This window comes from Podarcis melisellensis, assembly GCF_964234715.1.
Source record: "Podarcis melisellensis genome assembly, chromosome: 16".
Lineage (NCBI taxonomy): Eukaryota > Metazoa > Chordata > Lepidosauria > Squamata > Lacertidae > Podarcis > Podarcis melisellensis.
This window is the reverse complement of record NC_138533.1, coordinates 38,800,524-38,828,050: the sequence shown is the minus strand read 5'-3', so window position 1 is coordinate 38,828,050 and position 27,527 is coordinate 38,800,524. Positions and strand designations below refer to the sequence as shown.

Genomic DNA, 27,527 nt, shown 5'->3' with positions numbered 1-27,527 from the left:
AGTTGTTGTTTGCATCCAGAGACAATGGAAGGATGCGCCATGGGGGGTGAAATTAAACTGCTGGAGGGATGCCGCGCTTGCTGTGGCTGTAGAGACCCGCGCGCGAGAGAGAGACATGTTGTGTTGCAGCCGGGGCAGGCGGAGGCGTCGGGTTTGGCTGGTGCAGACGATGCCCTCCCACGGCGTTTCTCCTCTCTGCGCTCCTTCTTGCTGTGATGATTAATGCAACCCCCTCTGGCTTGCTTTTGCAGTCGTGGGTTGAGGATCGCCGGGCAGCGAGCTCCCTGTTCTCTGACCTGTATCTGCTGCGCGGGGGCTGCTGCCTCTCCGGCTCCCCCCCCCGCCCCCGCCCTGCGGCTGGACAGCAGAAGGAGAAGCGCAGCGCAAAGTGGGGGGGGGGGGAGGCAGGCATGGAGATGGAGAGGGAGGGGAGGGAGCCCTTCGCAGGAGGGAGGCGCCCCATCCCGGCCGGCCGCCCTCCCTCCCTCCACATCTGGGCCACTCACGGCCTCCCTGGGCGGCGCGCCTCCTCCAATGGGCGGCGCTGCTGCCAGGCCACTCTCACTTTCGGCACAGGAAAAGCTCCCGGCGCAGCCAATGGGCGCGCAGCTGCTGCTGGCATCGGGGGCGCCGCGCGGGCGGGAGGGCGCGCAGCTCCCGGGATCGCGGCTGCAGCAGGAGCAGCAGCAGAAGGGCGGGAGGAGACGCCGCCGCCGCCAGGTAAGGGATCGGGGCCGGGCGCGCCGCCGCCGCCTCCTCTCCAAGGGCGACGCGTTTCCCGCCTGCCTTCTCGGCGCCCCCCCCCCGCGAAAAGGAGCCTGGCTTCCGCGGTTCCGGGGATGCTCCGAGGGCGGCGGCGAAGGGAGGCAGGATCGTGCCTTCGAAGGGAGCCCGGCGGCGGCGGCGGGATTTCCATTTGACGAGGGCCCGTTTAGCCCCCGCCAGCTGCGCATCCCTCCCGCCGCGAAAAGGCAGCGGGCGGGCGCCTCTGGATGCCGCTGCCTCGGCCGCCTCCGGGCATCTGGTCTCGGGAGGGATGAGATTCCGCTGCCCCAGAAAGCCGGGGCATCCCAGGTTGCCCGTTCGCCCTCCCCTGGGGGGGAAATGAGGGGGTGGGGGAGGCGGAACCCCAGGCGTCTTAGGCTGCCCATCATGTTTTGGTTTTTTCCTTATTTTCTGCGCACCGCAAGTTTTTGTCGGGGGGCTGCTTTCCGCCCACGGAGATCCTGGGAGATCCAGGGCTTGAGGGGAAATGTCGAAGTGAGGATTCCGTGTTGGATTAAGCGGGTGGAGGGGAGGTCAAGAGGCTGGATTCCCCCGAATTATGCGTTTGAGGTTTCCAGGTTGTGCTGGGATTTTGACCGCGGAGGCTCTAATGGAGGGGGGGGATTGCAGTCTGGTGTTCTGGATTTCTGACTGACCTGCTTAGCTGTGCAAGAGGATAGAAATCTAGGAGAAGAGAAGAGACCCGTTAGGACCTCCTTGCATGTGGTCCTTCCTTCTTCCTCTTTGCAAAGCACAGACCAAGGCGGCGCTTGTGGTTGGAACTGATGTCTCAATGAGTGCTAGTTTAAAAAACCGTTGGGTTTTAGCTGAGACACAGGCAGCTTTAAAGTTTTATTTCTCACCATGCGATGAAATACCTCATGGGCTGATTTTCCTAGATCAAGTGTGCAGGCCTGACTCTGCCTCCGCTCCCAGCGCACACCCATCACTTGGCAACCCAAGTGGAGTTACTCCGTGAAGGCAGCGCAGAGGGTTTGTTCACACCTGACCCTGAAGTTCACTGCTTTTGTGTGTATGTGCAGTTGCTGTGAATGCGGACTGGAGTGTAAAATAGGCTTTTAAAAAAGCAGAATGCCTTTTCTCTTGCTGAAACTGATCTTGAATTCACATGGAAAATCATCATCATCAACCTTTTATTCGACCGTCAGCCAGAAAAAAAAATACATTTGTCAATACACAGTTAAAACATCCCGGAAGATTTTAGAACTTAGCCAACACTAAAATGGGCTAAACAGATAGCCCCATATCACATGGAAAATGTAACTGCCGGTTTTAAATATTGTTCCAGTGTGTTTCGGAGGAGGAAGGAGCACCCCTTTCCACCTGGTTCACTTAGCTCAGGGTGACAATGCTTTGGCAAGGCTTGGCAGACGAGGATTTCTTAGCCCTGATGTTCATGACTCACTTTCAATGTGGAAATGAGAGAGCCAATTCCCACTCACCCTCAACTGAAACTTATTGTGGCTGCTCCTTCACAGAAATCTTCCCAGAAGCCATATCAGGTTTTGGAGAGCATGTGGCAGAGGCCACAATGGTTGGTTAACCAATGGAGGAGCTGTTTGCTCCCCCCTGCCACTTTGGGGAGATTTGGATGCAGGCAGAAATGAGTGATCCTGCATTTGAGCTTTGAGGGAGTCCTGTCCTGTGAGAGGAGGATTGTACCATCTTTTTGAAACAATAAGAGCTGCAAAAGGTATTAATTAATGTGATGGACCTTCCTTTCTATTTCTCATCTTTTTGTGGTTTCTCACTGCAACAATGAGGCCTACAAACATGATTCCTTGGAATGTCTGTTGTCTTTAGAGGAATTCTCAGAAAAGCTCACCTCCCTCTCAACACCACCTGAAGACTTACCTGCACGACCTGTTCAGGCTCTGTTAGCATTGGAACAAGAGTGGTGGCACAAGGCCATGGAGTCAACATTGCTAAGATGCTAGTTGACTGCAGCTTTTCCAACAAAGATATGTGAAAGTGGGCAGCTTTGCATTGCTTGAGATACGTTTTGATATTCTGTGCCAGTTTTTGCCAGCCTGGTGCCCGCCAGGCTGATAGGAGCTGCATTGCAAAACATCTGGAGGGCACGAGACTGGCAAAGGCTGTTCTATGCTTTGCCTTGATGCATAAGATCAGAATCATTTAATTAATTAAGTTAATTATGAGTTTTGAGAGTAAGCTCTCCCCTTATTAACAGTCTTACTTCTGCTGAGAGTCAGCTTGATGAGGACTCTGAATTTTACTATTCTGAGAAAGGGGGGCAATAATGTTTCCTCTCTCCCTCCACACTGTTTTATAAACCTTTACCATTATCCTTATTCTCTCTCTTCCCCATGCGCCTACCAGTAAGTTTTAGACGTCTTTTATGAGTGAAGACTCGCTTTTGTTTATCTTATGGTGGCCTTGAAAAGTGTTGGTTTTTTTTTGTATACCAACCAGCAAGCAAAATGTATTTATTATAATTATGTTTCAATAGATAGATCCAGCTATCTTGATTCTAAAGGATTTAACTGCTGTGCGTTGAACAAAATGGCTGGTTTTGAATCCTCCAGAACAAAACTGGAATCCAGTGACTATAACGACCTTGTGTGTTTGGAGCAAGTGAAGTGTGATAAACTGAAGAGAAAACAAAGGCTCAATTTGTCCCCTTTTAAAATCATAATAATGATAATAATAAATTCCTTCAAGCAGAACTTTTTGTGCTTTCCATCTCTCTGGTTCTTTCTGCTTCTCTCCCCTTGTTTCTCTTCTGTTTTATCTCTCAGTTTTACTTCTTTGCAAGCTACAAAGCTTTATCTCTGCAGATTCTCCACATTCCCATGAGCTGACTTGTAGTCTGACCGTTCCTGAAAATCCACGTGGCTCGTGGGATATTGTCAAGGCACCGTTGTTGGTGTGTGTGGGCTGGTGCTTTCCCCCACCTTATTCTTTTATTTTTTTTATGATCCTTTTGGTTTAATTGTTGCAAGATCATCTTCACACAAGGGGCTCTCAGAGTTTATACAGTCAGCCAATTCAAGTGGCAAGTCCTGAGCTTCAAGTTCCATATGTGTGCATGTCGGTAGGAATTGTATGGTTGAATGTTCTCCATGGAAACAAATACACACACACACTGTCCTTAATGCACATAGAAAACAAATATGTCAAGCAGAAGGGTTCAGCCCAGCCTGTATGAAGGTGCTAAAACTCAGTGGTAGGACATCTGCTTTGTGTGCAGAACGTCCCAGTTTCAATCTCCAGGAAGAGCTGCTCACCGTCAGTTTAAACAATACCAATCCAGATGGAGAAATGATTTAGTGCAGTAAAAGCCAGCTCTCTATGTTCCAGTTTAATTCAGCCCTTTTATTCAGAACAATGAAGACTATAATCTTCTTTTTTTAAGGGAATGGTCAGCAGTTCAGTGGTAGAGCATATGCTTTGCTTGTAGAAGATCTCTGATTCAGTCCTCAGCATCTCCAGGTAGGGCTGGGAGAGATACCTCTTTGAAACCCTGGAGAGTCACCTCTGGACACTTCCAGCTGTATTGAGCTAGATCAGAGGTGGCCAACTCCCAAGAGACTGTGATCTACTCACAGAGTTAAAAACTGGCAGTGATCTACCCCTTTTTGGGGTTCAGGTCAAAGTTGTTGAGTTTTTTAGGAAGGAGGAAGCCCCATTTTTTGGGGTGCAAGGCAAAAGTTTTGACCTTTTTTTTAGGGAAGCCAAAGTTTTTGAGCTTCTTTGGGGGGAGCCAATGATCTGCCACAGACGTCCAGTCATCTGCCTGTTGGACGTGCCTGAGCTAGATGGACAAGCTGTTTGGCTTGGTATAATTTGGCTTCCAGTGCCAATCTTATTTGTTGGGGGATTTGGGTAGGTGTGTTTTTAATGGCACATTAATATGGCACACTCCGCTGTGAATGGAGATTCTGTTCAGCTATCATACCAAATAGACATTGGTATCCTTCTTCTCCTCAACCCACATATTCGTTTGATCCAGGAGTAGCCAAAGCTGCACTCTTCACATGTTGCTGGGCTGCAGCTCCCATCAGCCCCAGCCAGCCCTGTCTAAGGTCAGGCATCATGGGAGCTGGAGGCCAACAACATACAGAGGTACACACCTTCCCCAACCCTCGTCTTAGTATCTTGGGGCAGCACATTGCTTAGACTAATTCTGCATTGTGCAATCGATTCCTTTCCTCTGCCTCAGTTCTCATCTTCATTAGAGAACCCTGATTTCAAGGATTTTGGGAGAGGGAGAAAAGCTTCTTCCTATCTCCTCTGAGTACTGGTTCTGGGGAGAGGTTGGGGTGACTGCCTCCATGCCCTGTTTCTGGGCACCCTGGAGGCAACTAGATGGCCATTGTGGGGGAAGAGGATGCTTGGTAGGGTAGATCTTTGCTCTGATCCGACTGACTTCCTTTTTTAATTGCATGCATGTAAGAACAAGGCAGTTAACAAAGGCTGTTTACTTCCTCCCTTTACACCTACGAAGGAAGAATGGCAAATCAAATTGTGTGAATATTTGGAATTAGCAAAAATGACAGAAGTAATTAGAACTCAACAAAAACCAAAGGTTAAAAAAGGAGTGGGATGTTTTAAAGAGTATCTGGAAAACCATTTTTCAGAAGTGTAGGGGGACCTGTCCCCTAATAAACACCCAATCAATCAATCTCCCCACTCGGAAATTGAAATTTTTGAACTAGGATTCTCTTAAATCCTCCTAGATTGGGCAAGCGTAAGTGGTGGGGTAAATCGTCAGGCACATGACAGCTATGTGGGCATCCTCTCTCTTCAGTGACAGCATCCTTCAATTACGGCAGAAAACATGGACTGGAACCTCAGAGCTGTAAAGGCTTGTCTCCATTCCCCATTTATCATGCTGGTGACGTAGTGAGAGCGAGGGGTCTGAAGTTTGGCAGAAGTGGTCAGCACAAAAGTTGCATTTTAAAATATGAGATTTCAGGTGGTAAGAGGCTATCTCAAAATCTGAAAAGCTCAGAATGCTGAAAAAGAGGCCATACATGTCAATAACTTGTATTTCCTGATTCCAATACGGAATTGCATTTTAGTTCAGGCTCAACATCTCGTTGAAAGCAGAAAATACTAAATTGGGCCCTACCCCCTTTTCAATTTTAGCCAGTACCTAGGGGCAAGGATATGCTCCCCTGCTGAGCAAAGACCAGCTTCCAAACAGAGAATGGAAGACTCTGTTGCCTTAGGGAACTGGGGTATTTGTCTGGACTTGGCACTGTTTTCACATTCCACCTGTGTCTCTGCATAGCTGTCAGGCTCATTCAAACTGGCCTCTTTTGTGCATTTATGTTTTCCTTTAATCTGGGGAATTTATTTTTAACACACGCCCCTTGCTACTGTTTGCATTGTTTCCTGAGGCCTGTGCTTTCTTACAGTATTAGCCTGGCAGTTCAGCCCTGTGCAGCCTTTAAAAATAAATAAATAAAACTTCCATAGCTTTTGAGCAACTGCCTGGATATAATGGGTTTGCGGAGGTTAATGGGAACAGAAAGAGTTCTAACAGATGCTGTTTTAACCTCATTAAAAACAGATAAAAGTTGCTGGCTCGTGTAGGATTAGGCCGTCCCGGTGAGTCAAGCAAGGTTTCCAAAAAGTGGTGTTTTCCCTTGGGGGTTCTAGGTTGCATGTGAGGGGCAGAAAACAGAGTAAAGAAAGGAAATTTAAAGGCAGAAGTTGACTGAGTGTGGTGTCCCCTCTGTGAAGCCATGTTGCTTGCTAGGAATTTCATAGGCCAAGTTTGATTAGAAAATGTGAGGCCTTAGACTGGTCAAGCCTTGGTTTTCTTGTTGGTTGACGTAAGGAGACAAAGACGTAAAATTATTCTACTTTAGACTTGGTCAAGGAACCAGGTGCGGACCTGCACATCAGCGTACGGCATCCACCATATTTGTTTCCCACAATGCCCTGGAGTAATGCCTCCACAGGCCTCCACACCTGGAGCCATCCTTGACCAGTAGTTTCCATCTTTGTAGCACCAGGAATTGTGCTGGCCTGTCCGCCACAGAAGAACTACTGTGTCTTGTAGGAGATTCCAGAATGTATGCCAGGGTGCTCACTGTTTAGGTGTAGGTGTGACCTGCCTGTCCTGATGGACATAAGAAGAGCTCTCCTGTTCCGACCACTCTAGCCCCACATCCTGTTCAGAACAGCGGCTAAACAGAAGTCTCTGGGAAGCCCATGTGCAGGGCATAAGCACAACATCACTCTCCCCACGTACAATTCCCAGTGACTGGTATACTGGCTCCGGCAGGGCAGGTAGAACCCAGCTAGCGCTTTGTCTAAACCTCTTGTAGAGCCATCCAAGTTGGTGACCATGGCTCGGTCTTGTGGCAAGGAGTTCCATAGCTTAACTATGCACTGAGGAATTCCTGAATCTTCCCAATGTTCAGTTGCTTAGGATGATGGCAGACTCCATTAATGGTGAGAGAAGAAGAAAAGCCTCTCTGTTTACCTTCACCATGCCATGCAACTTTTGTATACATCTCCTGTGTCCCCCCTTTGCACGCCTTTCTTCTAAGCTACAAAGCCCAACATGTAAACTTGAAGCACGTTTAATGCTGTTCACTTAGATCAGGAGTAGGCAACCTAAGGCCCGGGGGCCAGATGCGGCCCAATCGCCTTGTAAATCCTTCCCGTGGACAGTCCGGGAATCAGCGTGTTTTTACATGAGTAGTATGTGTGCTTTTATTTAAAATGCATCTCTGGATTATTTGTGGGGCATAGGAATTCGTTCATTTCCCCCCCAAAATATAGTCTGGCCCACCACATGGTTTGAGGGACGGTGGACTGGCCCACGGCTGAAAAAGGTTGCTGACTCCTGACTTAGAGCCACTTCAAGAAGCACACTGTATTCTCCAGTGTTGCTGCACTGTAGGGGGGAGATCAAATATTGGTGGGCAAATATAAGACCACAGCTGCTGCTGCTGCTGCTGCTGCTGGTGAGTTTCAGGAATATTCCACGTTCCACCCTGAGCATCTAGCTTTCATGGGCAAAAGCAAGTCCCTCATCCATTTACTTTCAGAGAGATTCCAATGCAGGAATCTCAACCTTTGAAGCACTTTGTGATCCCAGTCAGCACTATATAAATGCTAAGTATTTAAACCTTTTAATACTATTTCCAAAGGTCTTTCTGTGTCTGCCCTTGAAGTTGGCTTTTTGCTTTTCTACCACTTCCCTTTCTGGTGGTAATCTGACCTCTACCCACTTCCTGTGTCCCATCCTGCCCATTGCCTCCCCCCTTTTGGTGCCATTTTTGGTGCGGGCTTCTGTGTAGCTGGGGGTGTACAGCATTGTGGGCACTGTTCCCAGTTAATGGGGTAACTATTTTTATGCACTGGCTGGCAGAGCTCCCAAAACACAGACCCTGAAGTAAATGGAAGGCCAGCAGGGTGGGGGTGGGGATATGCTATGCCTTTGCTTTTGTGTGTGTGCATGTGTGCATTAAGTGCACTTACCAGAATCTGCTCTTAAGTGCAGTTGTGATTGGTGCATAAGAAAGCTTTTGTTCACCATGAAAACAGCTTCAGCAGTAGCGATACACCAGGAGCAAAATCTATTCTACAAATTTTTCAGTGCTGTGTATGGTGGCTTGTGTGCTAGCAATGGATGTATCCGCACTAGAAGTTTACTCTAAAATTACAGTTCTCTCTCCCTCCCTCTCTCTCTCTCTCTCACACACACACTTTCTGTATGCTCACTTGGCCTCCAACTTGGCCACGAGGAAGAAATTGGAAGTTCCCACTTCTTTGTTGACCATTGTGCAGTGTTGCGTCTGAACCCTAAACTCTGGTTGGTCTTAACTCTAGTTAGTGAAAGCAAGCCAGCTTTATAAACTATGGTTGAAATTGCCTTGTTGCACTACTCATACTTAAGAGTAACCACAGTTTGTCCTAGTTCAGATGTCACCACAGGGCAGGTTGTGGTTAGCCTAAAGTAGAAGCTAATGCTTCGGAATTCCTCCTCATGGCAGTGCCAGAGGAGAGGAGGAATAACTAAACCATAGTTTACAGTTATGTGCAAACAAGGTGTCTGTCCAACCTGCAGAGCCAGTTCACATACACTGCGTGTCAAGTGCTTTGAACACTCACAAAAAGTGGTATAAGTGCTGAGTATTATTACATTGGCATGCATGAGAATTAAAATATAGAATACGATTACAAATAAATCAACCAGATAACAGAAACAAAATCAAGGATCAAAATTAAATATTCATCTCAAAAAATTATCAAAATTAAATGCTTCCCCAACTAACCAATCAAAATGAACCAATTAGCCAAAATGAACCAACCCCGAATTTTACACTTATTGTTGTTCTCAAGTATATTTTTCCCGCCCCAAATGCCCAACAGAATATTTCAAGATGCCCAAACTGGGGTTTCCTCCTGGTTTCTAATCCATAGAACACTGTTTTCTTTCCTAGTGTCAGAAGCAGCACAGCCGTGTCCATGAGCCTGTGGCTCAGGCATCTAACTTCAAACCATTTGGCACAATATGCATTTCAATAAATCTTCTGTCTATTAAATGGACACCGATGGAAGGCATGACTTGTTTGCCTTTAAAACTTGGGTTTTGTTTGTTTCTAAAGTGCATTGTTGGCCCTGCTGGCTGCCTCCACTTTATACCTCTGTGTGCCAGCGATTCCAAGAACCTTTTGCAGCAAAATGTTTCCTTTTGTCTTTCTTCACGGTGCCTGTTTAATCAGATGATTCCCCTTGGCTCTCAGAGGCCCTGGTTGCTGAACCACATTTGCCAGATGAATTGGAGATTTGATACAAGGATCGCTCTGAATCAGAATCCCAGTCCTGAGTGTCTCTAGATGAAGCAGGGGAGGAGATAATTTAATACTTGTAGCATGTTACAGGTGTCATTTCCTTGACCTGCAAAACACAGGTGATAGAATCTTGTCTGGCCAAGTGGGAAAACATATGTTTTGTACAGTTATACTTGTGTCTTGCTAACGGATTTACTGATTTGTTCTCTTAGGGGTGTAAAAATTGTTGGTACAGCATCACATGTGCTAGATAACTAGATTTTGATACAGGTGTAGTGCAAGATTCCCTCCTTACTAAAAACGAGGAGTTCCCGGGAACAATGTGCATCACCCAGGTATGTCCGTTTTGGGGGCCTAATCCGGCCTACTGGTTGGTTTAATCTGGTCCCTGTGGCAGTTTATTTCCAAAAAAGCTCAACAACTTTGGTTGGCCCTTTGGTCGGCCCCCACAGCCCTTCACTTCATCAAATCTGGCCCTCTTTGAAAAAAGTTTGGACACCACTTAGTCTCTCCCTCTAGGCTTCTTTTTTATGGGCAGGTTCAAGGTGGGTGGTCCTTCCTCAGGCTGCCCAGAGCTGTCTCCTTTTCAGCTGCCCTCTGCACACCCAGTGTCTGGTACAGCAGGGTTGCTGAGTTTTCCAGGGGTCTTTAGAGGAAGCCACAGAATAGCCCACCCCTAGAGTAGGCTGCTCGTTGTCTCTCAAGATAAATCTGTACTCCAGAAAAGTCCAGTGGCTCAGGCTGAAACATGGGGGCTGACTTATAAAAGAGCCGAGGGCTGGCTGTCCTGCCTATTGCAATTCAGAAACAGTGTGCCTCAGAGATCACATTAGTGCAGACAGCGCCAAGACTCCATCCCATACTCACTGCGCTGAGTTGCCCAGCCTCCAGGGCTGACTTGAAGTCTCCAGCCTTTCCTGACCCCCTCCAAGTAGCTGGAGGACAGCTTGAATCTACAGGTGGGCAAAAGTGCATTTTTTAAAAATTAAGAAGGCTGTGTGTTCAGCTTAGAAGCTTCAGCCTGGCAGGATCCAACTGCAATTGCATAGACTCTTTTTTCCCCAAGGTGGGAATCTATCTGTTTCCGTCTCCCGTCTCCCAATTAACCTCTGTCTCCAGAGCCCAGTGGTGGGGGGAAGCACAGAGGAAGTCTCAGCGCCCCTAGGTCTCAGGTTTGGGCTCTGAGATTTCAGTGTCTGCGATGCTCCTGACCTGGCGACCCTATCGATCGTGCTTTCTACTTTCTTTGTGTGCTGAGGGGTGTAATCCTGCAGTCCCTTTAGGCTGCTGTTATCTCTCTCTGGTGCTTGGATGGTGTATTTTTGGTCCCTTAAGAAACGGCAGTCAGAGAACTGAGTTTGCTGTTGGTGTGTGTGAATGTATTCCTGCTACGAATTACATTGCCTTTTCCCACTTTAATTTTAACATGTCAAATGAAACAAGAGGGTGGGCAGTATGGAGGGTGATGGCAATCAGCCATTTTTACTTTAGGGGGAAATGGTTGCATTTCATGCATTTTATTTGGTGCCTGAAAAAAGCAACTGTGCAATTACAAAGACTTTTGCCTTTACCACCCACCCGATTTTAATATACAGTATATCCATATAACTGACATGGAGCTTCTGCTATACTGATTTAGAGTTGCTGGGCCAGAGGGCACTGCTTTAACAGGAATTTTAATTTTAGATAAGTGTCTCTCTAATTTTAATGACTGTCTTTCCAAAGTGTTAAGTATGACAAGAAAGGGGGGGGGTGGGCAGGGGAGGAAACAATTGCATGTGATCTGCCTTCCCTATTTTTGCTGATGATCTTTTGACAACCTGGGAATTCAGAAAATAATAGTTATTATAGCATGTCTTTGCTGTAAAGGGACCCTCAAGGTGAACTTTAGGGGGAAATGGTTTTATGAAGTGCATGACGACTAAGGCTGCATATATGCACATATATGGGGCATATGTCTTAGTAAATATGATTGCACCGTAAATTGCACTATAATTGTACCGTCAAAAGCTATCAGCTATAATAGTTAAGAATGGAGCCTTCAGTCTTAGGAGCAGTCTACCTGTGATAGGGTTGCCGTATTTTTAAGCACCCCAACCAAATTGTTAAGCTTTTTTTTGGGGGGGGGAACCTGACCCATAAACAGCTTTATGAGCTGTTTCCTCTGCTTTTTTCATCATGTTGCCATACGTCTGTGTTTTTCCTGACATTTTGCCATTTTTACACCCGGAGAATGACATGTCAAGAATTTTCCTGACATATGGCAAGCCTAACCTCTGAGTGACAGTCACTGGAGGCAGGCAGGAGAGGGCCACCTCTAGGCTGATTTGGACAACAGCAGCAGCTTATAGAGTCATAGAATTTTTTAGTTGGAAGGGGTCCTGAAGATCATCTAGTCCAAACCAATGCAGGAATCTCAACTAAAGCATCTGTAGCAAATGGCCACCCAATCTCTGCTTAAAAACCTGTAAAGGAAGGAGAGACCTCCACCTTCTGACCGAGTCCCTTCCACTGTCAAACCACTCTTTCTGACAGCAAGAGTTCTTCCTGAAGTTTAGCTGCAATCTCCTTTCTTGTAACTTGAAGCCATGGGTTCGAGTCCTACCCTCCAGAGCAGGAGAAAACAAGCTTGCTCCATCTTCACATGACAGACCTTGAGATATTTGAAGATGGCTATCCTATCTCCTCTCAGTCTTCTCTTTTCCACGCTAAACATACCCAGCTCCCTCAACCGTTCCTCATAAGGCTTGGTTTCCAGATCCCTTACAAATCTTAGCTGCTATCCTCTGTTCCAGCTTGTTATACAGGATAGAAGTATATGACATTGGTTGAAAGTCGCTCTAAAGTTGTATGCTGAATCTCCCTAGGATTAGCAGGAATGAAGTAAATCATGCTGAATAAGCAAATGCTTGCATTATGCACCTTGGAGAATTTAATTTTCTTGCTTCCGAAATATTGTTCAGATCCCTAGCACAGAATCTATAGATTGCACTTGCAAACTGGCAATTAAGACTGCCAGTTACCCTGAATTTGTCAATTTTGAGTTGTTAAGCTGTTCTGCCAAGTGACTAGTTTTGAGCTGTCTAGAATCCCGCTTCTACCTTGGCTTTGCCCACAACCCACCAGAAATGGTGGTGGCCTTGCCCCTGACCTGCTGGATTCAACCCGGCTCCCCCTTGTAACCATATGGTTTTCTCCAGGGCTCCATCCACGTTCCACCACTTTCAGCTGTGATCCTGCCTTGCCTCCTGAAGAGGCAGGATCACAGCTGAAAGAGTTGGTGTTTTGGATATCCAGAAGAGTTGGTGTTTTGGATATGCAGAAGAGTTGGTGTTTTGGATAATCCACGAATGGTAGAATTCTTTTGAAAATAATAATTAAAAAAGTAAGTAGGAATGGGGGGGGGGTTGACTTGGTTTGCATTTAAAGCCAAATCTATCAGATTCACACTTTCTTGTGAAACAGTACGAGAGCTGAAGCACAGCCATTCTGTGAAAATGACACTTGTATGTAATTTGTGATGCAGTCCTTTAACCAACCAGTGTTTACAAATAGCATATACCAGGGGAAAGTTGCATACAAATGCATATATTAGGGAAAACAACATACAAAAAATGCATTCTGTTAGGAGAAATTGCGCACAAATATGTGCTTATTAGGAGAAATTCACTCTAGAATGTGGATGAATTTTCATGAGAATTTAAACAGAAAAGAAAAAGGAACGCAAATTTCTGCAGAAGTGTGAAGAACTGAATTTAAGAGGGAACTGACACTGACAGCTCCACCCATCCCTCCCAGCAGTTGTTCTGGGCTTTCAGGAAAGGGACAAGGCTGGCAGGCAGGGATTGTCATGATGCAGATATGGGAGAGGCGGGTGGAGTAACTCTGGAGACAGGAGGAGCAGGGTGGTATTATAAAGGCAAGCATAGTTTGAGGTCGCTGTGTTTTAGAAAAGCAGTGATCACCTTTTTTGTGTGTGCAAAGGAATGCACATGAAAGAACAAATACGATTTTGCATTTTGAGGCTCACGCAAGGAGGCCCCTCTTTCCTTGTACGCCACTGAAAGAGACTTTATAGCTTGAAATGCCTGGTTGGCACAGTGCAGAAGACAGGGCCGGCTACCCCATGAGACTCAGAGAGGCAGTTGCCTCAGGTGGCAACAGATCCAGACTCCAAGGAGCGCATCATTCACCTGTGTAGGCGGAGCAGCTGCTCCATTTTCTCTTTTGTGCCAGACAGCAAAACATCCCGACTGGTCCTGACAGAATATAATTCTTTTGTGCAATTATCTGCGTTCCTTGTCCTTTATTGATGTGAAGGTATGCATTGTTTGTGAACATTAATGTTTACATTCATACATCATATAGGCCGTAGGCTGTGTAAGATTGTTCTTCCAGTTATTTTTCAGCATTATGCTTGTGGTGTAGAAATACATTGTGCAACTTGAGCAATCTGGCTTCGTTTTTTGAATTTCCTAAGTGGTCAGGGAATAGACTCCCTAGGTTTGTTTTGGGGACTTCCAGTTCCCCTCCGCCTCGGACAGCATGGTCAGTGTTGTAACCCACAAACGTCCAGAGAACACAGCCTCCTCATCTCGGGAAAGATCCCAAGCTGTGGTTTTCTCGGTTGACCCCATGGGACAGGAATGGCGGCCACAGACACCTTCTGGGAACTTGTGGGTGAGCAGGGCCACAATCCATAGTGGGTGCAGCAACAAACATAAATGTCACATTTGTACATTAGGCTAGTTCTACACAGAGAAACTATGCTCCAGGCAGTCAGGTATGAGTTCAAAGAAACTTTCCAGCCAGGCAAAAAAATGTTAGGGGTGTGACGACGGTGTGGGGAGGTGTTGCTTGGGGTTAGTCCAGACATTTGGCCCTTGGCCCTGAGGGTTTGCCACCCCTGCTGCAGGACCAGAACTCCCCCATTTGCTCTTTGCAAAGACTGGCGTTGCCCAGCAAATCCACCTGGTCACATGGGAGCCGAGTCCTCTTCCGTCCTGCTAATGGTTTTGCTTCTGTTTTGACCCAGCACACAATGGATGTAGCCGCCCCACTGGGATGAAGCTGGCCAGCGCACCATGCCAACATGCATCTCCAGCAGGCCTGCCACCGCCGAGAGGCTCGTTTTCCACAATGAGCTTGGCAAGCAGCAGGAGGCTGCTGGCTTTCCGCATTGCTTGCAAGCCCTGAAGTCTACCCAGTTGGGCAAGATGGATTCCTTCGTGGTGGTGACGGAGTATGACCCTGCTTCCAGGCCTTCGCCGGGCGGGCAGGACGAGCAAGAGGATGAGGAGCCCATGGAGCCCTGCGAGGAGCAGCCGGTGGCGCAAGACCCCAGAGGGTTCAAAGAGGAGGCTTTTCCTGGGGGTGCTCTGGGGGGCCCCTTGCGAGAGACAAGGGAACCTCGAAACAAACTGAACCTTTCAAGTCGCAAACTCTCTCTCCAGGAAAGGTCGCAGTCTGTCCAGTCTCCTGGTAATGGCGAGGGCGTTAATGGACGCTACATTTATCCTTCTCTTCCTTATTCCCCGGTCACGTCTCCGCATTCCTCGCCTCGTCTGCCCCGGAGGCCGACGATAGAATCCCACCGAGTTTCTATCACAGGATTGCAAGTAAGAGAAGTGATCTCTGACAGTTTCAACACTGGGTGTGTGATTCTGTAAATGACACCAAAGTATTCCAGGGAATTTTGTGGTAGCTGCAGGGTGTGTGTGAGCAGACCCTCCAAGGGCCCCTATTTTGCAGGGACCGTCCCGGATTTACAGACGCCATCCTGGTTTCTGATTTGATCCTGGAATGTCCCACTTTACCTTAGGATGTCGCTGTTTTCATTGGATAAATGTGGAGGGTGTGGAGTTATACAACCCCCAAGTCAAGGAGATAAGTAGCTATATAAGCTTTAGAAGACAACCAAAGGTGGCCCTGTATAGAGAAGTTTTTTAATGTTTAATGTTGAAAGCTGCCCAGAGTGGCTGGGGCAACCCTGTCAGATGGGCGTGGTATAAATAATAAAATTATTATTATTATGGAATAGAACATGCCTATTTTCATCAGAAAAATGTTGGAGGGTATGTGTGAGGTGTTATTGGGAATGCCGGAAAGCTTCAGTACATGTTTCGTGGTATGATTTCGGAAATGTAGAACATGTGATTTCAAGACTTAACCAAGAACTTCCTTTGCATTGTTACGTTAGTGCAGCTTGCAGAGTTCTCACAGACTTGTAGCACAAAACAGATCAATATAAGTCCGTCATAAACAAATGGGAAAAGGGAGAAACATATTTCCTCTTATGCTTTCAGTCTGTACCAAGATAGCCCCTCCACACTGACATAGGTGTGTCGGAGGGTGACACTTCCTCCCTTGTTTAATTAAGTCTGAATTGATCCTGCATCCAGTAAGAATGTTCTTTTTCAGCAGCAGCCCCCCAAAGCACTCTGTGATGGTGGGCGGGGTGCTGTGAGGGTCATTTGAAGCCAAACTGCTCATGAAGGGGGAGTGGAAGATCTCCAGTGCCTCACCACTGTCATTCCGGATACCGTAAAGAGCAAATATATTAGGATGCTTTTCTTTAGTGACTGTTATGAGAGTTGAATGGATGGGGTGGGTTCACGGGCGTAGCAAGGGGGGGGTGCGGTAGGTGCGGCCTGCCCCTGGTGCCCCCAGCGAGGGGAGTGACAAAATGGCAGGTGGCACTCACTGCTGGACCTGCAGCGCGCCCGAACCATGCATCTTGGGCCCCTGCAGGTTCCACTCTGTCTGCCCGCTGCCTCCCCCCCATCCCATCCTTAAGGGCACGCCACACCCTGTTCCTATGGGTGCTGCGCCCCCCGCCCCTATGGGTGGTGGAGAGGCTTCCTCTGTCGCTGGGTGGGATCATATTAGCACAACCTGGTGCTATCCCAGATGTTTAGGACTACAACTCCCATTATCCCCAGCCAGCCAGCATAGCCAGTGATCCAGGGATTATAGCAGTTGTGGTCTAATTAAACTGGTCTAAAGTGAAAGGGAGGACAAAACCTTTATGTGTTGCTGTAGATTAGTTAAAACAAAAAAAATTCCTTCCAGTAGCACCTTAAAGACCAACTAAGTTAGTTCTTGGTATGAGCTTTCGTGTGCATCCACACTTCTTCAGATACACACAGATTAGTTGAAGGTTTTTTTTCCAGCTTCTGAGGTCTTTTCGGTGGGGGGCCCTGGTGGACTTGAGCCCCCAAATTCTGCCCTTTCCTGCTGTGATCCAGAGAACCGGCCCCACCTGCTTGAACCACCGTGCAAATGAATTATCCCTGGGTTTTGTGTTCGCTGCTGTTATTGCTGCAGAAGGGATGTGCGAGGCTGGCGATGGCTGTGGGTGGGGAGAAGATAAACGAGGAAGAAAATCAGATGCTCTTTGCAAAGCTATATATGGCGAGAACAGCGGTTGATTAAAAGCAGAGGTGGGTGGCAGCACCGATGCCTCCAGCCCAGTCTTTCTCAGTTATGTATTAGAGAAAGAAGATGCACTTATGCTAATACAGCTCAGCTCCCAGCGTGGAATCTCTGCATGTTTTATGCAGCGCATGGAAAGTTTAGTTGAGCAGGCAAGGGGGAAAGGAGGGGGAGGGGTCAGGAGGGCCTGGGTCTACATCAGCCTTTCCCAAACTGTTGCCCTCCAGGTGTTTTGCACCACAACTTCCATCAGCTGGCTGGGGCTGATGGGAGTTCTAGTCCAAAACATCTGGAGCAGGGCCATTTGGGAGAGCCTGACCCAAGTCTTTCATCTTTGTTCAAGGAAAAAATAAGAAGTAAAGGAAGAATTCCTGGATGCCAAGATCCTTGTTTGGGGTAAGCACTCTTTGGTGTGAGAACCTCAGCAGAGATTAAAAATTGCAAAATATGCAACAAATTAAAGGATGGAAATAAAGGCTGTTTGACCTTTAAAATATGCCCTTGTGAATTCCAAAACTTCCCTCTTCCCTTATCATGGAAAAATACCAGGTTTGCTAAGTTAAAGATGGTTTACTTACAAATTCTCCTGAAGTCATATTGATGTGCTTTTCCGTACAGAGTTCAGAAAAAGTAGCACAGGCAAAAAAAAAATAATTGGCTTAGTTACAGAGTGGTGAAAGTTCTTCAATTATTGGTATAGTGGCTTGTGAAAGCTTTGCCTCTTCACACACTGAGCTCAGGTAGACTGGCAGGGAGACAATAAGCTTGATTACCTGTTGTTGTTTAGTCGTGTCCGACTCTTTGTGACCCCATGGACCAGAGCACACCAGACACTCCTGTCTTCCACTGCCTCCCGCAGTTTGGTCAGACTCATGTTTGTGGCTTCAAGAACACTGTCCAACCATCTCGTCCTCTGTCGTCCCCTTCTCCTTGTGCCCTCCATCTTTCCCAACATCAGGGTCTTTTCCTGGGAGTCTTCTCTTCTCATGAGGTGGCCAAAGTATTGGAGCCTCAGCTTCAGGACCTGTCCTTCCATTGAGCACTCAGGGCTAATTTCCTTAAGAATGGATAGGTTTGATCTTCTTGTAGTCCGTGGGACTCTCAAGAGTCTCCTCCAGCACCATAATTCAAAAGCATCAATTCTTCGGCGATCAGCCTTCTTGATGGTCCAGCTCTCACTTCCATACATCACTACTGGGAAAACCATGGCTTTAACTATACGGACCTTTGTTGGCAAGGTGATGTCTCTGCTTTTTAAGATGCTGTCTAGCTTTGCCATCGCCTTTCTCCCAAGGAGCTTGATTACCTAGTTCCTCCCAAGGTAAGCTAAGCCTGGCAGGACAGCTTACTCTCTGGTCTTAACCCCTACATGCATTAATTAGACTTAAGCATGGTGGTTCTATAAGGCTGGTTATCCCACATCATCTTTGTTTATTCCACATTTTGAACAGAGGTGAATTGTGTCCATGAAAAACAGAAGGATGGCTGGTGGTGATGAAGTCCTTGTATGCATACATCCTCTTTGCCTGGTGTCCAAGATCTGCCTTGAGTGAATGGCAGGCCATAAACTTAAAACATAATAAAAGCTGGTGGCTTTTCGTTTGGAGGGTTGATGCTTATAACGCTGGCAGGGAAGACTCTTTACAACTTGTTTAATTCTGACTGCCTCAGCGTTCCTCCTCCGCTATTGTGTGGCTCAGTTTCCTCATTATCTGTCTTTCGTCAGCCTTGGGACTTCCTTTGCAGCCAGAGAGATTGCCACCTCTTCACCCCCTCTCTGGTAATAAAACTCAAATATTATTGCTAGGAACCGAAGGAGATTTTCAAGTGGCAATAAACTACAGTAATGGCAAATGGTGTTTTATTACCCAAATAGTACAGCTTAAGCCACTGAGTGTATTTTTACCTCTTCTCTGCTTCTGTGGATTTAATGTGATAACATTTTGTGGGATTTGCCACAGAGAGATCTGGGAATTGGCCATGCCAGCTGAGGCTGATGGGAGCTGGAGTCCTGGACCCCTGGGGGGCAGCATGTTGGGCTACCCCACCTTACACCAAGCCTTGGCAAGGCTGGGGAGGTCAGCTGACAAGGGGCTGGCTGGTCCGGGTAGCATCCAGGAGGATGCTGAGAGGCGCTGCCTTTCCGTGAGATGGCTAGATGAGCACATAGGCATGTGTTTCTGCAGAATGAGAAGAGGTTGCTTGAGGGAGGTAATCGAAGCAGATTAATAAGCAATCAGCTGTACTAGAGGCTTAGCAAATATTTTCCTCCTCTGCAGCAATTTCCTACTGAATCCTGGGGTCCTGAAACATGCCAAAGTCATTCACATCATAAAAACACAACAGTAGTCAACAGTACTCAGTTAAAAAAAAAGGAGTAAGTAGCAGTAAAAACTTCCAAAGTCCTGGGAAATATAATTTGTTTAGGGTTCTGGGAAATGTAGCACTGGTAAGGTAGGGAAACTACAATTCCCAGGGTGGTGGTGGTGGTGGATTATTATATATATAATATACTGTGGAACCTCAGTTGTCGAATGCTTTGGAAGTCGAACGTTTTGGCTTTCGAACACCAAGAACCCGGAAGTGAATGCTTCTGTTTTTGAATGTCCCTCAGAAGTCTAATGGCTTCTGAGGCGCATTTCTCCATTTCCAATGGCAATTTTGCCAACTGGCAATTGCTCCTCGGTTTTCGAATGTTTTGGAAGTCGAACAGTCTTCTGGAACAAATCACGTTCGACAACCAAGGTTCCACTGTGTATATATATATATATATATATATATATATATATATATATATATATATATATTGTTATATATCAGCAGCTTCCAACATATATAAAAACATAACAGAACATTAAACATTTTTAAACTTTCCTATACAGGGCTGCCTTCCGTTGTCTTCTAAAGGCTGTATAGTTACTTATCTCCTTGACATCTGATGAGAGGGTGTTCCACCAGGCGTCTGCCCAGAGGGCCCTCTGCCTGGTTCCCTGCAACTTCACTTCTCGCAGCGAGGGAACTGCCAGAAGGCCCTCGGAGCAGGACCTCAGTGTTCGGGATGAACAACGGGGTTGGAGACGGTCCTTCAGGTATACCCTAAGAGTGAGAACAGTTAAGGAATGGTTGGGTTCACAGTTCCGTTTTCAATAGATGACGGATGCTCCCATACCTCCTGCCTGCCTTATTTCAACAGCAAGAAATTTCCACATGGTAGGCACCACAACAGAGAAGGCCTTCCCTCCACCAGACCTCTGCCAGATGAGCCTCTGTCAGTTGTGGCACAGTCAGAAGGACCCATTTTGTAGATTGTGGTGATATCGACTGTGGTCCCTCAACATATACCGGTCCCAAACTGTTTAGTGCTTGATAGACACTTTAAACTTGACTCAGGAGTTTGACTCAGGATGCCAGCTGACTGTTCTTAGCACAGAATGGAAAACAGAGCAGTGGGAAGAGAGTGAGGGAATCCTGAACAGCTTTACTTCACACTGTAACATTTTGTTGCAGGTCCCATTTCTAAGAACCGTCGGCTTCTCCCATTCCCAAGAGAGAAATGGATCAGAAGTAAATGCCATCCTTTTGTATTTTCAGCATGTGCTTGGCTCATTTTGTTTCTGACTTCCTCTTTTCTTTTAGGATTGTGTGCAGCTAAATCAATATACGTTGAAAGATGAAATTGGAAAGGTGATTATGTTGTTTCTATCTCCGCAGATTTGTTGTGTGAGTAATTGGGCTGAACCTGGAATTTGTACCAGCCCAACACATTTGTGTGAGAATGAAGGTTATGAAAGGGAAGCTAATAAAGCAACATCCAGATTCGGCCCTCTGCTTCAGAGGCCACCAGCCTTCTGGGACCAGGGAGCACATTTCAGATTTTGAGAGAGTGCTGTGGGTGACAGTCACAAAATCACTCCTGCGAAGTGGGTGGCATAGCTTGGTGTAATAGCTTTAGTCCTTGTGTTTTGCTTGGTGTGATTGCCTTGTCTGCAGAATCATAGAACTGGAGAGGTGGGAGGGTTCCAAGGCTCATCTAGTCCAACCCCTTGCAATGCAGGAAGGCAAGTTGTGTGTGTTTTGATTCGGTTGTTTTGCATTTCCGTAGGGCTCCTACGGGGTTGTGAAGCTGGCATACAATGAAAATGACAACACCTACTATGTGAGTAACAGTCTCTGAGCCGGGCGGTGGCAGTTGACGGCAGTGGGAGTCCTTAAGGAACTCTTCAGCTCCTGTTGCTCTCTTGTTACTTGTTACTGCTCTTCAAAGCTCAAAGTTTTCAATCTCGCTGGATTAAAAATGCAACATTACTTAATCTTTAAGAGGGTAGAATAGAATAAGAAGGTTTGGTACATGTTTTAAAAGCATTGTATGTGAATATTTCATAAACATAAATGTCTCTAATAAATATTAATCTATTAAGTTTCCAGGTGCAGTAGACAAGTTGGCCCTAGCACTTCTGCTTATTCAGGTTGCCAACTTACTAAAACCATGTTTAAAAATACAAAATGCTTTTTAATGGTGACACACCGACCCTTTCCTGTGTCATCTTATTGTGTGTGCCTGTGTTGATTTCTCTTGCAGGCAATGAAAGTGCTTTCCAAGAAGAAGCTGATGAGGCAAGCGGGATTCCCACGTAAGTGTGGACTAAAAGAATGTGCTGTCCAAATACTTGCATTGGCCTTTCCTAAGGCTTTGGGATAGGGAAGGGCAGCACTGTGAATGAGTGAAGTGGGGAGAGAGAAGGGTGGATCCGTCTCCCAAGTATTTATGCTAGAAGTACAGTTGTAGATCACCCCCTTTCCATGCAGATCATCCCAGGTTCCATCTCCAGGCAGGGCTGAGACAGTTGAAAACCTGGAGAGCTGATGTCAGTCAGTGCAGACAGTTCGAAGCTAGATGGGCCAATGTACACAGCAGCTCCCCATAGCCTCCCTTTTGTTGGCATCTGTCTTGAGCAACAGTGGAGTGCGCCTTTGGGGGTGAAGTCAAAGCACTGAGTTAGCAGCACTGAAGTGACCTCCCAGGGGTGTCAGCCTGGGCGGTGTGCATGGAGGTGTGGTCCAAAGGAAAGCAGAGCAATATATTTGGCACCAGCTTGGCTGCAGGAGTTGCCAGAAGGAGACAGACAAGGCACCATCCAACCGCTTTAGACACCCACACTCTGGATTTGTGGAGAGTTTACCCCTGAGCCTTTTCTTCTCCCAAAGATATCCTGCAAGGCAGCGGAGGTTTAGGAGTATTCCTTCTCCTAGATGGGCTCCCTTCCCAGCTTGATGAGCCCCATCTGCCCCGATAATCTCTGAATGAGATGATTATAGTTAGTGTTTTGTTTTGTTTTTTTAAGATGCTGAAACTCTCTAGGGCTGGGTGATATATTGATATATTGTCGAAAACCAGTTTGACTTGCATATCACGATATTGGTTTCATAGTTTTACACCTGACAATATATAGCTCAAAACTGATTTCAAGTCCATATCATGATATTCGTTTCATAATTTTTGACCTGGCAATATATTGTGAATCATGATGTGTGTTGTGCGAAAATCACAGTATGGGAAAAAGCGTGAAGGCAGCCAGTGCCTCTACACAGCCCCTGATTTCAGATGTTGTGATATATATGTATATCACAATGTTTAGGTAAAGGTACCCCTGCCCATACGGGCCAGTCTTGACAGACTCTAGGGTTGTGCGCTCATCTCACTCTAGAGGCCGGGAGCCAGCGCTGTCCGAAGACACTTCTGGGTCACGTGGCCAGCGTGACAAAGCTGCTCTGGCGAGCCAGAACCAGCGCAGCACACGGAAACGCCGTTTACCTTCCCGCTATAAAGCAGTACCTATTTATCTACTTGCACTTAGGGGTGCTTTCGAACTGCTAGGTGGGCAGGAGCTGGGACCGAATGACGGGAGCTCATCCCGCCGCGGGGATTTGAACCGCCGACCATGCGATCGGCAAGTCCTAGGCGCTGAGGTTTTACCCACAGCGCCACCCGCGTCCCAATGATATATCACAATGTTGAAAACCTTACCAGATATCGCCCAGCCCTAGTCCTCACCACGAAGTTCTTACAGTAAGTGCCACACTTTTAACATTTGCGGGGAGGGGAAGGTGCCTGTAGTGAGTACCCCCTGAGTACCCCCAAAACCCAACAACACTGATTATAATGTGCTGTACATGGTGCTGCCCTTGAAGACAGTCCAGAAGCTGCAATAGTGCAGGATGGGGCCACCAGAAGCATGATTCGAGAGGATCTGCGATGGTTCCCTGCTGTGCTTCTGGGCCCCATTTTGCTCCTGGTGACTTAAAAATCCCTAAACCAAGCATGACTAATCCTTTGGCCCTCCAGATGTTGCTGGACTGAAACCCCCTTCAGCCCCAGCAAACATGGCTAGGGATGGTGGGAGTTGCTGTTCAGCGACATCTGGAGGGGCCAAAGGTTCCCTACGCCTGCCCTGAATGACTTGGGACTGAAATATTTGAAAGAGAGCCTGCCCGCGTCTTAATATCTCCTCAGGGAGGCTCTTCTCAGCATTTCAGAAATGGGAGGGACACATTATGGGGCCTTTGCTATGGCGGTGCCATTCTTCTGGAATGCCCTCTTTGGCACCGATTTTCTTTGCCTTTTGGAGCCAACTGAAACCACAGCTATTTCATTATGTTTTTTGTTGGATGTTGATAGAATTAGCATACTTGCAGAAGGATGAAGTAACTGGGTTATAAAGACAGATCTAGAGATTGTGCCGACTGTTGTTCTATTTTGACTTCCTTAACTGCTCTTCCGGCTTGCACAGATTTGTTGGTCCTGTTTTGTGCCCTGGGTTTTTATCTTTTGTAACCCGCCCTGGGAATCAGTGGGCTAGAAATCAGCTATATAAAAACACCCAGCCCCCAGCCTTTTAACAGCACCCCACATGTGCCAGCCCTCCTCACCCTCCAACCCGCCATGCGTTTCCTTGTTGTCTTCCACAGGCCGCCCTCCTCCTCGTGGTGCCAAGCCCCCTCTGGAAGGCTTCTGCCAGCCCAAAGGACCCATAGAGCAGGTCTACCAAGAAATCGCCATCTTGAAAAAACTCGACCACCCAAACGTAGTGAAGTTAGTGGAGGTGAGAATGGTATTGCATCAGAAATGTCAGTGCGGTTCCTGGGCGTAAGGGAGGAGGCAGAGTTAGTCATCAGCAGAAGGTGCCAGCCATTTTGATTAATCAGATTGAAGCAGGAATTCAGGGCAAGAATACCTCTCCCACCCCCCCACCCCTTATGCAGAACTGGTCAAATTGACATACAAATTACGTGAGAAGGACAATCGTGACTTCAAAGAAGATTGGGAACTTTTTACAAATTATTTTAAAAAACAACAAAATGACTTGGACTCCTTGGCAGGTTTTGAATAAACATACACAAATTTATTAATAGAATATATGACAGATAAGGTAATGATATGTACAATTTTTAACATGCAGAGAATAATAAGTGCGAACAAATCAGAGAAGGGAGCTGAGGGAAGTCTCGGGAGGGAGGGAGGGAGGGAGGGAGGGAGGGAGGGAGGGGAAGGGATGGGGAGGGCGGATAAAAAGGGGGGAAATAATGTAATTGACCATTTGGATTGGTAACTTGGATTGTTTAATAAAGATATATTTTTTAAAAAAATAATTATGGCACATCAATAACCTTAATCTATCAGGGTATACTGCATTGCTGTTTTTAAAGTAAACTAGTTACGGGAATCTAGATGCATGCTCTACACCTGATTCATTCTCTCTCTCTCTCCCTCCCTCTCTGACAGGTGCTAGATGACCCCAGTGAAGACCACCTGTACATGGGTAACCAACTCCTCTTCCCATCCATTTTGCTATGCACCTCCGAAAGAGGCTCCTTCACTTCCAGTCTGTGCAGGACAGTGCAGAGGCAAGCAGCCTCAATGGCACAAAAGCACTTAAAACGTACCTGAGATAGCTGGTGAAGTCTAGAGCAGCCTTGTATTGAACTACTCACCTGGTTGCCATTGGCAACCAGGAATCCCAATGAGAGAGCTGGCGGAGGAAGCAGGATGGAGCTCCCCATTTCCACTTTGTTTCTGTGCTAGATGGAGAGGAAGGAAAGTCCCTTTCTCCATGGCCAGGATCAAAATTAAAGCTGTAACTGACATCACCTCCAGATTTCTCATCCCAGATGAGATACATCTGCTGTATTTTCTTTCCCCTTGGTGCAGAAAGGCAGGTGTTTTCTAAGGGTCTAATAACCTTCCTACTTTTATGGCCGCTCAGATGGAAATGGCTCAGCAGCACTGGGAATGCCAGGCAGGTGTTACAGTCCAGGGTTGGATAAACAGAATACAGTGGTACCTCTGGTTGCGAACAGGATCTGTTCCGGAGCCCCGTTCGCAACATGAGCAGAACACAACCCACAGCAGCGCGTCTGCACACGTGCGGGTTGCGATTTACCGCTTCTGCACATGCGCGTGATGTCATTTTGTGCTTCTGCGCATACGCGAGTAGCGAAGAGTGGCGAAACCTGGAAGTAACCCTTTACGGTACTTCAGGGTCGCTGCAGGACACAACCTGAAAAAACGTATCATGAAGCAAACTTAACATGAGGCATGACTGGCGTATAGCCCAGTCCAATAAAATAACCAGCACTGCAGGCCAAGTTGAGGAAAGATAAGCCATGGCTGCTTTATCTCAAATTGATTGCCTTCCATCTCAAGATGTTTGGAATGATTGAAGATTGTGCAAGGACCGAGGTGTCATTTGGCCAGAAGTGATATGTGACTCTTGCGGTGTGCATCTTAGGTGTTCACAACAGTATCCCATGTGGTGGACAATGCTAGCTTTTTAACTTTCCCCGCAGTTGATTGGACAAATACAGTAAATGTCATATCTTAAAAAAACAAAAATACAGAGAGATAGCAGAGGAGGGGTAGATCGCTCTGTTCTTCTTGGTAGAAGACAAATAAAATAAAAGCCTGCTTAGAACCACAATCCTATGCTTTAATGCAAGACACAGAAACCAGTGGCCAACCTCACAGGAGGATAGTAAATGGTTTTGGACACTAATAATGCATTGCAGAGGGTTGCACTCAATGGCTCTTTGGGTTCCTTCCAACTTGACAATTCTATTATTCCAGTTTTTGCCAGCTCCATTTTCAAAGCTAAACTAAAGATTCTCTAATGGACTAACAACAGCCCTATACATGTGTCTGTGAATGTGTTCCTGTGCTGTAAACATGCGCAGTCTTGGGGGGAGGGTGGGGAGTAAAATACACACTTGTTTGCTGCAACCCTCCATTTTCTTCCCGCTCCTCTTTGTCTAAGCACTGAGTGGGACTTGATGTTAAGAATTGCCCATCCGTGCCTGTAGTACTCAAAGATGTTCGATGCGCTGCCTACACAAGTGGCCACTTCCAGATGGAAGAGAGTCTAAAATAGATCTTGGACAGCAGTTCAGTATTTTCTCCCTCTGTGCTCCATCTGGTGTTTGTTTCAAGTTAGTTCTTAAAAAAATCAAAGGCTTTATAAAAATTAATTTTTAAAAAAGCATAACTGATTGTTTGGGCCATCCTTCCAGGGCAGTCTTCGCCAACTTGGTGCCCTCCAGATGTTTTTGACTACAATTGTTTGACTTTGTCACCAGTTTAAGTGAATTCCTCATCTTTATAATTTTCAACTTGTACAGAAACAAAAAATGTGTATTTTACTTACATCCAGTTATTCCTTCAAGAAACTCGGGGCAACCTAATATAAAGGATGGGGACTCTGTGTCCCCCTAAATGATGCTGGACTACAACTCCCATCAGCCTCTGCTGCGTGGGCAATGGTCAGGGATGATGGGAGTTGCACTCCAGCATCATCTGGAGCGCCACATTTTCCCTACCCATGGCTTATATATGATGCCACATCCTAAGCCTTGTATATACACTGCTTCATTAGTTACGGTCTGGTTTATGGTAAACCATAGTTTTATCATTGCATATGAACTGGCAAACCATTGTTTGCACTTGCTCTGCAGAACAGAATCAAACCCTGATTTGCAAGCAGGGTTTGCAGGACAGTTGCAAACTACAGTTTAACAGGCCTGTGGTCCTGGTTTGCAAAGGACACACAATCATTTCAATGTAATGGTAAACTTTGGCTTTGCTACCTGCCAGGAGGTATTGCGTTTGTGAGAGGAGAGCAGGATGCATGCAAAGGGCTACTGCTGATAGCGCCAGACCCTGATTTGGTACTAGGTGTGACCTGAGCCTTATTTAGCCTCCTCTCCAGACACTGATCAGCCATGACCTCATAAGCTCTCAGAATGTAAGTCTTTCTTTTTGATGCTGTATTTAAAATTTGAGATTCTGCTGCCTGGAGTGTTAATGATTTAAAAGGCAGGATTGTTCTCTCCTGGTAGTATTCTCTCCTCATAACTAATAACCGGTCTCTTTTGTGTTTCAGTGTTTGAACTTGTGAAGAAAGGGTAAGATTATGATTGTTTATTAATTTATACAGTTCATTGAGATACAGGGTGTATTGCAGAGCAAGCGAGAAGCGC

General features: G+C 46.6%; 1 protein-coding gene across 10 annotated transcripts in view; it reads left to right on the top strand.

The window, feature by feature from the left end:
- CAMKK2 (calcium/calmodulin dependent protein kinase kinase 2) overlaps positions 1-27,527 on the top strand; it is a 52,557-nt gene that overhangs the window by 2,456 nt on the left and 22,574 nt on the right. For 8 of the 10 annotated variants that reach the window (XM_081892801.1, XM_081892796.1, XM_081892802.1 and 5 more), the window contains exons 2-8: positions 14,602-15,184; positions 20,637-20,684; positions 21,103-21,156; positions 21,580-21,631; positions 23,967-24,100; positions 24,781-24,817; positions 27,431-27,452. In XM_081892801.1, the coding sequence (XP_081748927.1) occupies positions 14,651-15,184; positions 20,637-20,684; positions 21,103-21,156; positions 21,580-21,631; positions 23,967-24,100; positions 24,781-24,817; positions 27,431-27,452 (881 nt within the window). In that variant the 5' untranslated portion in view covers positions 14,602-14,650. Of the gene's footprint in view, positions 1-624; positions 721-3,584; positions 3,674-14,601; positions 15,185-20,636; positions 20,685-21,102; positions 21,157-21,579; positions 21,632-23,966; positions 24,101-24,780; positions 24,818-27,430; positions 27,453-27,527 lie in introns of those variants that run through there. The other 2 variants (XM_081892799.1, XM_081892800.1) reach the window with 2 other exon arrangements.